The following is a 13,757-nucleotide window of genomic DNA, read 5'->3' as shown; positions in this document are numbered from 1 at the left end:
TATTGGTGCTATATTTCCTCTTTTCCAATCCTCTGGAACTTTACCTTCCTTCAATGAACTGCTTATTACACTGAGTATTTTGTTTGTTAGTTTGTTCCTGCATTCTCTCAAAATCCAGTTTGCCATTTCAACTGGACCATGTGATTTTCTAACATTGAGATTACTCAAGTGATTTATTATTTCATTCCTTGTTCTATCTCTTTTATAGGGAGGGCTTTCCCCTCCCACTCAACATCTCTAGGATGTATGTTCCCTCTCATAAACACTGATTTAAAAAGGTTGTTCATAATTTCTGCCATTTCTATTTCCTCTGTATTCTATTCCTCCCTGTCATAGTTTCACTGATTCTTGTTTGTTTTTCAGTTTATTGTTTACAAATCTATAAGATAGTTTTGGTTGATCATTTTTCTATGACATCTTTTCGTATTTTCTTTTTTCTTCTCTGCCCACTCGTACATCATTTCAGTAACCAGTATATATTTTCCATCTTTCGGGTCTTTTGTCTTTCCTCCATATTATCCAAGCTTTATCCCTTTTATCTTTTAACTCCCTACATCTTTTGTTGTACCAACATTCTACATATCCTTTTTCTTGTTTTTGTCTTGGAACATACTTTTCCTCTCCTTATAAATTTTTGTCAAAATATTCCAGTTCTCTTCTATTGTTGTTTCCTCTTTGTATATCCTTTCCCAGTCTGATTTTTTTAAGAAAAAAAATCTCATTTTATCAAAATGTATTTTTCCATACATCATTCTTCCCTTTCTATATTCTTTTTTTCCCATGTATTTTTCTTCATTTAGTTCCAGTTCAACTAGTATGTGGTCAGTTTTACTTATTGGTGTCTTATATTCAATCTTGTCCACTATTTCAGGTTTTGATGTGATTATTAGGTCTAGTCTTGATGGCTCTTCCTCATTTCTATACTTGGTATTCTCTTGTACCCATTGTGTCATTATATGTTCAATAATCATATCAAGTAGTACATTTCCCCATAGGTCATCTCCACCCTTCACTGTTATCTCTTCCCAGCAGATTTCTTTACAATTAAAGTATTAATGTTCCCCATTATAACTATTCTTCCTCCATCTTCCATAATCATATTTAGTGTTATCCTTGTGTCTTCCCACTAAGCCATTTTAGGAGGCATATAATTTACCACAAACTTCCTGCTCTTCTTGTCCCTGTCCTCTATTTCCATCATAATCATCTCCACTCTATTCTTTCCATATGTAACATTCCTCACATTCATATCCTTCTTAGTCGGGAACATAACTCCACCACTTTGTTTTACTTCTCAGTTTCTAATCCAATAATTATATACACCATGTCCTACACTGTTGGGTGGTAATGGACCTTTCAATTTTATCTCAACAATTCCCATTATGTCAGGTTCCTTTTCCATCAGCTAATCATTCAGTTCATTCAATCCTGTTATTAAGCCATCTATATTTGTGAAGGACACTTTTAATTTTCTGTTACCTCTATCTTGTTTTCTGTTTCCCTTCTGTTTTTCTCTCCTATGAACCATTTCTTCAGTTTCATATCCACTACCCTCCAATAGAATTTCTCTTTGACTCTGTTCTGTTCTCGTTTTTTTTTTTTTTTCTTAGCTTTGATTTTTTTTTCCTCTTCCTCTCTTTTCTCTTTATTCATCTCTCTTTTCATCCATACCTGTTTGTACTGATGACTTTTTGCTAGTTTCCCTGTTTTTGATAAGACACTCTCTGTTGTCGTTTGTGACCTGAATTTAACCTTAATTGGTCTGGTCTTGTCTATACTGTATTCCCCTAGTCTATATATTTCTTCAATTTCTTTTCCTATTTCCTGTTCACCTTGAAATACTTTTAATACCTTGTTTACTTTTTCTTTCTCATCTCTTAATCTTGTAGTCCTATTTAGATTATGCTTCTCTTCCATTCCTAATATAATTATACATTTCTTTTTATCTGCAAAGTTTCTTACTATATTCTCCTTCTCTCTCATCACTTTAATAACTGTGTCCTTAGTGTGTTCCTTCATGTGTTGTTACACTATATCTCTAAATTCTATTTTATCATCCTCCTTTATTCTCTTTATTATTCCACTTTAATTCCTTATTCTCATCCTTTACTTCTCTTAAATGTCTTTTCAATTCTTCTATTTCCTTATTTGGGTTTTGGTTTTCCTTTAGTCCTTCCAATTTATCAACTCTTTGTGCAGTTAGTGAGTTGGTTAAACCTAACCTCCCAGGATTCGTTAATTTTTTTTAGTTTTTCCTCTAGACTTGCTAATCGGGGGAGGTTGTAATATCCTCCCTCAAATTCATAGAAATAATTATCTCCACTTTCTGTTGCACTGCTCTTATCTATATTTCTAATTTTAATGTCTTTACTGACTTCTTCGACTTCAGTTGTGTAGTCTGCACATCTCTTGTTTAAGTCCCTTCTGACGCCTGTTCGTCCCCTTTCACATGTCCTCAATAATCCCTCCCCTTCTCCTTTTTTTTCACCTCCCACTACACCATGAGCTTTCCCCTTCCCTACTAATACATTGAAATCCACGAAAATTGCATTTCTTTTCTGGAGTTCCAATCTTTGCCGTCAATCCAATGATCATGTGTGTATTCATCTTGGTCTTTTCTTGATCTTTGGATCACGTGATGGACTCATGATCGACAGCTATTTCCCTCCTGGAAGAGAGCTTAGAGCTCGTATGACCAACCTATGGGTAATACTGTGACCTTTCATGCACACACACACCCAACTCCCTGCCCACGAGAGTTGGAGTAATGACTCGAAGTGTAGCGATAGTGAAATTATTTTAGCCCTGGGCAGGATTCGAACCTGCACCGCCATTGTGACAGTCAGGGACTCTACCAACTGTGCTACTGAGTCATGTGTGTGTATTTACCAAGTATACCTAGTTGTATTTTACGGGAAGGGGAGCTAATCTCGTGGTGTCCAGTCTCCATATCTTGTTTTATCTAGACTGTTTTTAGATTCGTGTATCATTTTTGCACACATCACATTCTCATCTAATTGTCTTTTTATTTTCTTTCCGTGTCCTCTTGTATCTACCATCCCATTTTATTAGATCCTCTCTATTAATAATTTCCATGCCTTTCATGATTCTATAGTTATCAAGTCTCCTCTCTCTCTTTGCTCCAATGTCTCTCACTCAAGTTTTTCCAGCCTCTCCTCATATGATAGTTTTTAGAGCATTGGTGCCAATTTCATAATTCCTCATTGTATTCTTTCAAGTTTTGTTATACATTTTTTTTGTACTTGGTGACCACATCGTCACTGCATACTCCAATTTTGGTCTTATCAAAGTGATTAGTATTTTCTTCACCATTTCTTTGTCTAGGTATGTAAGTGCCACTTTGATTGATCTTATTAAATTATAGGTTTCTCCAAAAATTTTGTTTACATGTTTCTCAGGGAACATATTGTTCATAATAATGACTCGCAGGTTTCTTCTCATTTTCCACTTTTTTAATTTGTTCCTCTCCCAATTTATATGATCCCACTATTCTTTTTTTTATTTGCTTCTTCCAAATTCCACTTTACTACACTTCTTAATATTGAATTCCATCTCCCACTTCCTACTCCATCCCCATACTTTATTGAGGTCACTCTGCAGCAATTCACAATCTTCTTCAGTGTTCACTTTTTTCAACAGTTTTGCATTGTCTGCAAAGAAGCTCATATAACTTTCAATTCCTTCATCCAAATCATTAATATGTATAGCAAACATTATTGAGGCCAGAACTGTTCCTTGTAGAACTCCACTAATCACTTCATCCTGATTAGAATATTTGTCTCTTACCACCACTCTCATTTTTCTTTCATGCAAGAAGTCTTCCATCCAATTCAGTAGTTTGCCCATCCATCTCTTTCCTGTATTATATCTGTTAGTCTTGAATAGAAACACATCAAGTTTGTGACACATGATCTTCCTTGTCTAAATCCAAATTGCCTTGGATTTAGTACATTTTTCCCCCCTGATGCCTTACCCCTCTAATTTTGATCATTCTTTCACAAATTTTAGCTACTGTACTTGTAAGAGAGACCAGTCTGTATTTAGTAGGGTCTTCCTTGTTTCCCCCTTTATATATTGGTAAAATATTTGCATCTTTCCCTATCTTCTGATGAAATGGCAAACTGGATTTTGAGAGAATGCAGAACGAACTAACAGACAAAATACATAGTCTAATAAGCAGTTCATTGAAGGAAGGAAAAGTTCCAGAAGAATGGAAAGGAGCAGATATAGTACCAATATATAAAGGGGATAAGGAAGACCCTACTAACTATAGACTGGTCTCTCTTACAAGTACGATAGCTAAAATTTGTGAAAGAATGATCAAAATTAGATGGTAAGGCATTTGGAAAAAAACAATATACAAAATCCAAGGCAATTTGGATTTAGACAAGGACGATCATGCATCACAAACTTAATGTGTTTCTATTCAAGGCTAATAGATGTAATACAAGAAAGAGATGGATGGGCCGATTGTGCCTTTTTAGACCTGAAAAAAGCTTTTGATAAGGTGCCACATAAGAAGTTGCTAAAGAAATTAGAAACTGCAGGAGGAATACAGGGAAACTGCTAAAGTGGATGGAAGACTTCTTGCATGAAAAGAAAATGAGAGTGGTGATACGAGACAAACATTTTAATTGGGATGAAGTGATTAGTGGAGTTGCACAAGGAACAGTTTTGGCCCCAATAATGTTTGCTATATATATTAATGACATGGATAAAGGAATTAAAAGTTACATGAGCTCCTTTGCAGATGATGAAAAATTGTTGAAAAAAAATGAACACTATAGAAGATTGTCACTGCAGAGTGATCTCAATAAAGTATAGGAATGGAGTAGGAAGTGGGAGATGGCATTCAATATTAAGAAGTGTAGTATAATGGTATTTGGAAGAAGCAAAAAAAGAATAGTGGAATCATATAAATTGGGAGAGGAAGAAATTAAAAAAAGTAGAAAATGAGAAGGACCTGGGAGTCATTATTATGAATAATATGTCCCCTGAGAAACAGAAAAAAAAAAAAAAAAAATCAGATAAACCTATAGTTTAATAAGAACAATCAAAGTGGCATTTACATACTTGGATGAAGAAATGGTGAAGAAAATACTAGTCACTTTGATAAGACCAAGATTAGAGTATGCAGCAACGTTGTGGTCATCAAGTACAAAAAAATGTAGAACAAAACTTGAAAGAATACAAAGAGTAATTACAAAATCGGCACCAACGCTCTCAAAACTATCATATGAGGAGAGACTGGCAAAACTTGAGCTACAGACATTAGAGCAAAGAAGAGAGAGAGAAGACTTGATAACTATTTATAGAATCATGAAAGGCATAGAAATTATTGATATAGAAGATCTAATAAAATGGGATAATAGAGATACAAGAGGACACGAAAAGAAAATCAAGAAAGACAATTATAGAAGAGATCTGAAAAAGAACAGCTTTCCTCACAGGGCAATAGATGTTTGGAACAAGTTAGATGAAAATGTGGTGTGTGCAAAAACGATATACAAATTTAAAAACAGTCAACGATACACAGATTTAAAAACAGACTAGATAATATGAGATATGAAGACAGGACACCACGAGCATAGCTCCCCTTCCCGTAAAATACAACTAGGTAAATTCACACAAAAGAAACACAAGAGGACATGGAAAAAACTCAAAAAACATAGTTATAGAAGAGATCTGAAGAACAGTTTTTCACATAGAGTGGTGGACATTTGGAACAAACTGGACAAAAAAATAGTGTGTGCAAAAAACATTCATGAATTTAAAAGCAAACTAGACACTGCAAGATACAAAGGCGGGACACCACAAGTGTAGCTCCCCTTCCTGTAAAATACTACTAGGTAAATACACACACACAAAACACAAACTGGGATAAATTTTCCAAAGAGGAAACAAAGATGGAAGATGAATGGAACATATTTAAAGAAAAGTACAAGAAAGGAATTGATAAATATGTACCAAAGGAGAAGCAAAAAGAGATTTATATAAAGTGTTGGTATAACAAAAGGTGCAGTGAAGCTAAAGACAAAAGAGACAAAGCCTGGAAAAGATGGAAAAAAGACCAAAAAACATTCAAAGGGCAAACATATATAAAACTTAGGAACAAATATGTGAATATATGCAGGAAAGAAAAAAGAAATTATGAAAAAGATATCATAGACAAATGCAAGGATCAACCTAAACTCTTTTACAGGTATGTAAATGATAAATTAAAAGACAAACACAAAATTGTAAAAATGCATGTAGATAAAGAATATATAGATGAAATAGAAATGGCTGAAGTTATGATCAGATATTTCAGGTCTGTTTTTACAATTGAGAGTTCACAAATTTGGGAAGATGGACAATGAGAAAGATCTCCTAAAATGAAAGAAATAAAGGTAACACTGAAAGAAATGAGACGAAATAAAAAAAAACCTAGATGTTGGGAAATCACATGACCGGATGGAATTGCAAATTGGATACTGAAAGAGTGTATAGATGAACTAATGGACAAATTATATGAGATAATAGATTTCTCACTCAAAGAAGGAAAGGTACTGCAAGATTGGAAAAATCCAAACATTGTAGCAATATATAAAGGAGGAAACAAAGAAAATCATACAAACTTCAGACCGGTTTCCCTTACAAGCACAGTAGCAAAAATATGCGAAAAGGTTATCAGGAACAAATGGATCAATCACTTGGAAGAGAATAAAATACAAAACCCTAAACAATTTGGCTTTAGAAGTGAAAGATTTTGTGCCACAAACTTAATGTTTTTACTCAAGATTAATAGAAATAATACAAGAAAGAGATGGCTGGGCAGATTGTGCCTTCTTGAACTTGTAGGCTTTTGATAAATACCACATAAAGAGTTAATAAGAAAAATTGAAATAATAGGAGGAATACAAGGTAAGCTACTGGAATGGATGAAGAATTTCTTAAGTGGGAGAAAAATAAGAGTAGAACTTAGAGACAAAAACTCAAACTGGGAAGATATGATAAGTGGTGTCCCACAGGGCTCTGTATTGGCTCCTTTAATGTTTGCCATATATATAAATGATATAGATAAAGGAGTGAACCTTTTTGCTGATGATGCCAAATTACTTAAGAGAGTAAGCACAGAAGAAGACTGCAGATCGCTACAAGAACACCTAAACAAAATATGGGAAGGGAGTCAGAAGTGTGAAGTGAACTTTAATATTAAGAAATGCATATAATGGAATTTGGAAAAAGCAAAAATAGAACATCAGGTCAATATAAATTTGGTACCAAGAAAGTAAAAAAAGTCAATTCAGAAAGGGACCTAGGAGTAATTATCTCAAGTGACTTGACACCTGATAAACATGTCAATAAACTAGTTGGAGAGACATTTAACTTATTAAGATCAATCAAAGTGGCCTTTGACTACATGGATGAAGAAATGGTAAAGAAAATAGTAATTACACTGATAAGACCTAAACTAGAGTATGCTGCGACACTATGGGCACCTAGTACCAAAAAAAAAAAAAAACATAAGGAAATTAGAAAGAATTCAAAGAACAGCGACAAAAATGGCACCTACACTATCAAATTTGATATACGAACAAAAATTGGATAAATTACATCTATCAACACTGGAACAAAGAAGAGAAAGTGATGATTTGCTAACTATTTACAGAATTATGAAAGGGATGGAAGTTCTTGATAGAGATGACTTATTAAAATGGGACAGAAGAGAAACAAGAGGACATGAGAAGAAGCTAAAGAAGGACAGTTACAGAAGAGATTTGAAAAAGAATAGCTTCCCACACAGAGTGATTAATGTCTGGAACAAACTAAATGGGGAAACAGTGAGTGCCAAAACTATACAAGATTTTAAGAACAAACTGGATGCGGAGAGATACAAAAACGGGTCACTACGAACATGCCTCTCGTCCTGTAAAATACAACTAGGTAAATACACACACACATCCCTAGCACAAAGAAGAACATAAGAAAATTAGAAAGAATCCAAAGAGTAGTGACAAAAATGGCACCTACACTGTCAAATCTGATATAAGGACAAAGATTGGAGAAATTACATCTGTCAACACTGGAACAGAAAAGAGAAAGAGGCGATTTGTTGACCATTTTCAGAATTATGAAAGGGATGGAAATTCTTGATAAAGACGACTTATTAAAGTGGGACAGAAGAGAAATAAGAGGACACGAAAAGAAACTAAAGAAAGATACACACCTAGCATAAAGAAGAACATAAGAAAATTAGAAAGAATCCAAAGAGCAGTGACAAAAATGGCACCTACACTGTCAAATCTGACATACGAACAAAGATTGGAGAAATTACATCTGTCAACATTGGAACAGAGAAGAGAAAGAGGCAATTTGTTGACCATTTTCAGAATTATGAAAGGGATGGAAATTCTTGATAGAAACAAGTTATTAAAGTGGGACAGAAGAGAAACAAGAGGACACGAAAAGAAAGTAAAGACAGTTACAGAAGAGACCTGAAAAAAATAGCTTCCCACACAGAGTGATTGATGTCTGGAACAAACTGAACGGAGAAACAGTGAATCCCAGAACTATACACGATTTTAAGAATAAACTGGATGTGGAGAGATACGAAAACGGGTCACTATGAGCATAACTCTCATCCCGTAAAATACAGTTAGGTAAATACAACTAGGTAATACATGATACTTCTCAAACATCTGCAATATCCTGCTTCCAGTTTCTCACATGTTCATATGCAAATGTATACACACTCAACCATAGAACATGTACTTCCAGAAAGACCCCTAAATTTGATATTACAGTAGTCTCTAAAATAGCCCAGTTGAAATATTCTTTGTAAGACAAGGAAAGATAACACTGCATTCAGTCCACCATCTCACATTGAAATAATACCAACATAAAATAGGCCTAGCCACAGACTCCAACTGTTCCAGATGCAGTTACCACACAGAAGACACTGACCACTTCATCCAACACAGTCCAATTCTTGTTCTGTCCAGACAACATCACAAAATCCCTTTTTTGAGTTAATTGTGGGCCATTCTGTTAGCCGATGCCAATTACCTGGGAGGTGTGAGTCTCCTGTAAGAGAGATCCACAGAAACAGATTGATTGACTGATATATAAACATAGATTGAAAGAGTTGTATGCTTGATCATTTGGTTTATAGAAAACATAAATAGCAGTCTGCATTCATGAATTTGAATCCCATTCAGAGGAAAAGTTCTGCAAAGATGTAGTCCAACTTTATATTTTCCTAGGACCCATAGTAGTAATCAATTTTGGATTGGGGTATCAAACTGAGACCAGCAAAAGGGTAAGAATATTGGTTTTAGTATCTGTCTGTTATGGGAGTTTTATAACTACTATCCTCATAACTGTGAAAGATAGTATAAGGGTATCCTCTGCAAGGGAAAACCTGTTACTGAAAAAATATATTTGTGTGTGTCAGGGGGAGCAATGCATATTTTTAAAAACAGTCGTATAGATTTCAGCTTTCTTCATGTGTCTTCTGTTATTCATACAAAGAAAATGAGTGAGGAAGCACACATATATATATCAGTAACATTCACCCGGTTGCCTACACCTATGGTCATGGATATGAATTAGCATCGTTGCTAAGTCTAGGCTAAGGATTTAAGGGTGGGCTTTTGGCTAAGCTGACCATGTTGCAGAAGGGTGCAAGGGGAGCCCCATCCATAGTGCCATCACTTCTTCGTCTTCAACTACGTCTCCAGGAGGAACAGGAATCCCTGCTGCATCTGTTGCATCTGCTGTAAGGAAAGCTGTTCCTCTCCCACGCCTGGCCAGTCTTCCCTTGATGCAACTTCAATCAGGATCTTCAAGCCCACAGCAAAAACATCCAGTAGTCTGCAACTCTTTTCCTACTACTTCTGCAGTCAATATCTCCTCGGCCTCGCACTCCATCATCCACCACTCTGGTAGAGCTGAACATATGTACACACCAATAAGCACAACAGTTTTTTATTGACTTCTTCAAATCTTCTGCTCTAATTATGCTACTTTTCAAAGTATCAAAAGCCCATTACCATGGGTTGGCTTCATGTTTGGCAGCACAACTTATACGTTTATTATTTCACTCTACATATATTCCCCCACCATCACCATGAACACAATGACCATTTTCACAGCTAGCAATACTCAAAGCCCATGAAGGTTTGTTTAGCTTTTCATTTGGCAATTGAGTATTGAAATGAGGTTGTCATCAGTTTCCCAATAACCTGTTGGAAGAAGGGTGACTCCCTCAAGCAGACCTTACATGGCATGGTCACAGAAGCCACTGCATCAAGCATCCTTTTTGTGTGAAGTTCAGCTGCAGTATATATTTCCCTTAAATTTGTATGTGTTTCTTTTCATTAGACTGATGTTCTTTCTGGTTCTGCTGCTTCTGTTTTTTGTCTGTTTTCTGCTGAGCTCCTTTATGGCTCTTATTTTGAACTCCATAGCTCTGAGTCAGTTGGTTCCTTATTACTTTGTGCTTTAGCCTTTTGTCTCTTTATCTAGTCCCATGACAATATCCAGCACTAGTGCACCCCACAATCCTGTCACATCATATCCACTTCATCATCATCATTTGGGACAGCTGCCTAGTGTAACTACTCAAGATTCAAGTGTAACTACTCAAGATTCAAGGACTATGAAGACAAGAAGTCATCTCTGTGAAACACACTTGTCAATACTTCCCAGGCAGGAAAGAGACCTGAAGACCACACCTTGCTCTGGTGGAAAACATCAATTTCTGAAGCCCAAGCAGCAATGATTGAAGTTGAAATAAGCTTGGTTAGGTAACTGAACACTAAACTACAGTGGTGCATTTATTTCATAAGCTTATTACTTTTTCTGCACTCCTTTGGCAACAAGACACTGAGATATGAATGTGGTCTTTTTTTTTCTAACATTAGTTTAAGTCAAGAGTTTGACTGTCAATGTATCCATTGTGCAAGAGCAATGAATACTAAGTCTTGTTTCACCAGAAAGACAGTCTTTCTGTGGTGCCAGTGATATGCTCTATGTAAGTTGTTTGTCTCTGAACATGGAAATGTTATTTTAATACAAAGAGATATTTCTTCAGATAAGGAAGGAAGAAGTATGTTGCCTCCATTGCTGCTTTGCCTTGGGAACTAAATGCTTGTCAGAAGTGATCTTCATCATGTTATGCCATCAGCCTCTCTCAAGATGGTACTTCTTACTGTAAAACTTAGATGTAATAAGCTTGCACATTAACTCAGTCTTTTCTGTTCATGTTATTTACTTCACACTTTTTCCATTTTATTTCTTTTAGCAGTTCTAACTTTCCTTGTTTCATGTTTTCTTTTTAATATATTTGATCAAATCTATGGTACTTTTACAAATATCTGTGAATGCTATGGTGAATGCTGGTTCTTGTGCTAGTTCTACCAAGACTGCTAGCATTACTGCTACTGCTGCAACTGCTGCTGCTGTCAAAGGCTCACCCATGGTGCTCAGCTGATGATTATGAAGAGGGGCCCACGATTCCTAGTGATCTGATGAACTAACCTAACCGTGTACTCTAACACTGACCAGGTAGTCAATGGTGGTCTCTTTTTTTCTCTTTTTGACGTTGCCTACTATTTGGCGCACTTGCTTGCGCTGTCCTACTCCTCCTGGTGGAATCCCTTGCTCGCCACCACAGACAAGTCCAAGGTCGATAGGAGCACAACTGTGATCGCCCGCGACCCTGAAGGTAGGCGTTCATACCAACAGACGTCTGTCTCCAATCATTCGAATCTTTGCCTCACATTAAAATTATAAATTTCTCCATATCTTGGACATCAGTTCATCAGACATCTTTTAATGAGATAGGCATCTGTTTAGAAATGTATAAACATAATATATTTTGCGAATACATATACTGAAACATGTGCATTCACACACGTACACACATTTACAAATACACTGGCTCAACAGTGCAGTGGTACAGTTTTTTACCACTAATTCAATGATCTGAGTTTGAGTCCTACCCAGGGCTAAAAAAAATTCAGCTTTGATGCACTGCGAGCTGCTGCTCCAACTCTGATGGGCAAGGAGTTTGGGCTATATGTGTGTGTAAGGTCACAGCATTACCCCATCTTGGACCATATATGAGCTCTGAGCTCTCATCTGGGAGGGCATTAGCTGATGATCATGAATCTAACATGTGCTCCAAGGTCATGGTGAATCACACACACACACCCACACATACACACACACACACACACACACACACACACACACGAATTGGAGTAACTTCTCATAGTGCAGTGATACCAAAATTGTGTATTTATTTATTTACAACTAGGTAAATAAATAAATACACAATTTTGGTATACTATGAGAAGTTACTCTAACTCTCGTGGGCAAGGAGTCAGGGGTGTGTGTGTGTAAGGTCACAACATTACCCATAAATCAGTCATATATGAGCTCTGAGCTCTAATAAAGGAGGGTAATAGCTGTCGATCATGAGTCCAACACATGATCCAAGACCATAGTGAAACACACACACACACACACACACACACACACATATGCATATGCAAATTCACATAAAATATCTTAGTGGTAGGACTGTAGTGTCTGCATGCTATTTCAGGGACCTCAGTATGATTCTCATCATTTCTTTGGTAAAATCAAGAATTAATCTGAGTGCAAATACCATAGGACTCATGGTGGTGATCTGAATTAGATGAACTAGAGTGAGTAATTCTATTCTCTTTCAGACCCACTGTATAAGAGGATGAAATGAAAGAATTAGGGAGATGGGATAACATGAGTCAATCTCAATCCTGTAAAAAAAAAAAAAAAAAAAAAAGTAGGAAAACAGGTAAACAAAGACATAAACAAACACACACACACATGCACACACACAACTCATGGCACAGTGGTAGAGTTCCTGGCTGCCACTGCGGCAGTCCGGGTTCGAATCCTGCCTAGGGCTGAAATAATTTCAGTATCGCTGCACTGCGGGTCATTACTCAACTCTCATGGGCAAGGAGTTGGGTGTGTCTGTGCATGTAAGGTCACAGCATTACCCATAGATCGGTCATATATGAGCTCTGAGCTCTCTTCTGGGAGGGAAATAGCTGTCGATCACGAGTCCAACACATGATCCAAGACCATGGTGAATCACACACACACACACACACATCGTTAGATTGACGGCAAAGATTGGAACTCCGGAAAATACGCAATTTTTGTGGATTTCAGTGATGACGTAGTACCTGTGTTGTATTAGTAGGGAAGGGGAAAGCTTGTGGTGTAGTGGGCAGGTAAAAAAAAAAAAAGAAGGGGAGGCATTATTTGAGAAAATGGAAGGTAATGAGGAAGGGGATGAAGAAGCCAGAAGGGGCATCAACAAGAAAAGATGTGCAGACTACACAGCTGATGTCAAACAAGTAAGTAAAGGAATTAAGAGTAGACATATAGATAAGAGCAGCTCAATAGAAAGCGGAGATAATTGTTTCTATGGATTTATTGAGGGAGGAGATGACCACCTCCGCTGATTAGCAAGTCTAGAGGAAAACTAACAAAAATGAACAAATCATGAGAGGTCAGGTTTAGCCAACTCACACTACACAAAGAGTTAATAAATTTGAAGAACCAAAGAAGAACCAAAACCTAAATAAAGAAATAGAAGAATTAAGAAGACAGTTAAGAGAAGTAAAGGATGAGAATGAGGAATTAAAGAGGAATAATAAAGAGAATAAAGAGTCCATAGCAAAAGAGGCAAGTGG

The 13,757-nt window shown here is 36.4% G+C and overlaps 1 protein-coding gene across 9 annotated transcripts in view; it reads left to right on the top strand.

The window, feature by feature from the left end:
- The window catches only part of LOC143038551 (calcium/calmodulin-dependent protein kinase type II alpha chain-like), a 267,801-nt gene that overhangs the window by 32,299 nt on the left and 221,745 nt on the right, over positions 1-13,757 (top strand). For 8 of the 9 annotated variants that reach the window (XM_076207890.1, XM_076207894.1, XM_076207897.1 and 5 more), the window contains exon 3: positions 11,681-11,731. The exons of the other annotated variant lie outside the window; for it this stretch is intronic. In XM_076207890.1, coding sequence (XP_076064005.1) covers positions 11,681-11,731 — 51 coding nt within the window. The remainder of the gene's footprint in view (positions 1-11,680; positions 11,732-13,757) is intronic. 9 annotated transcript variants of the gene reach the window in all.

The sequence above is a fragment of the Oratosquilla oratoria genome, chromosome 24 (assembly GCF_046742065.1).
Source record: "Oratosquilla oratoria isolate Oo_2021 chromosome 24, ASM4674206v1, whole genome shotgun sequence".
In the NCBI taxonomy this organism is placed as follows: domain Eukaryota; kingdom Metazoa; phylum Arthropoda; class Malacostraca; order Stomatopoda; family Squillidae; genus Oratosquilla; species Oratosquilla oratoria.
Note: the sequence above shows the minus strand (reverse complement) of the source record. Positions and strands in the feature narration are given on the sequence as shown.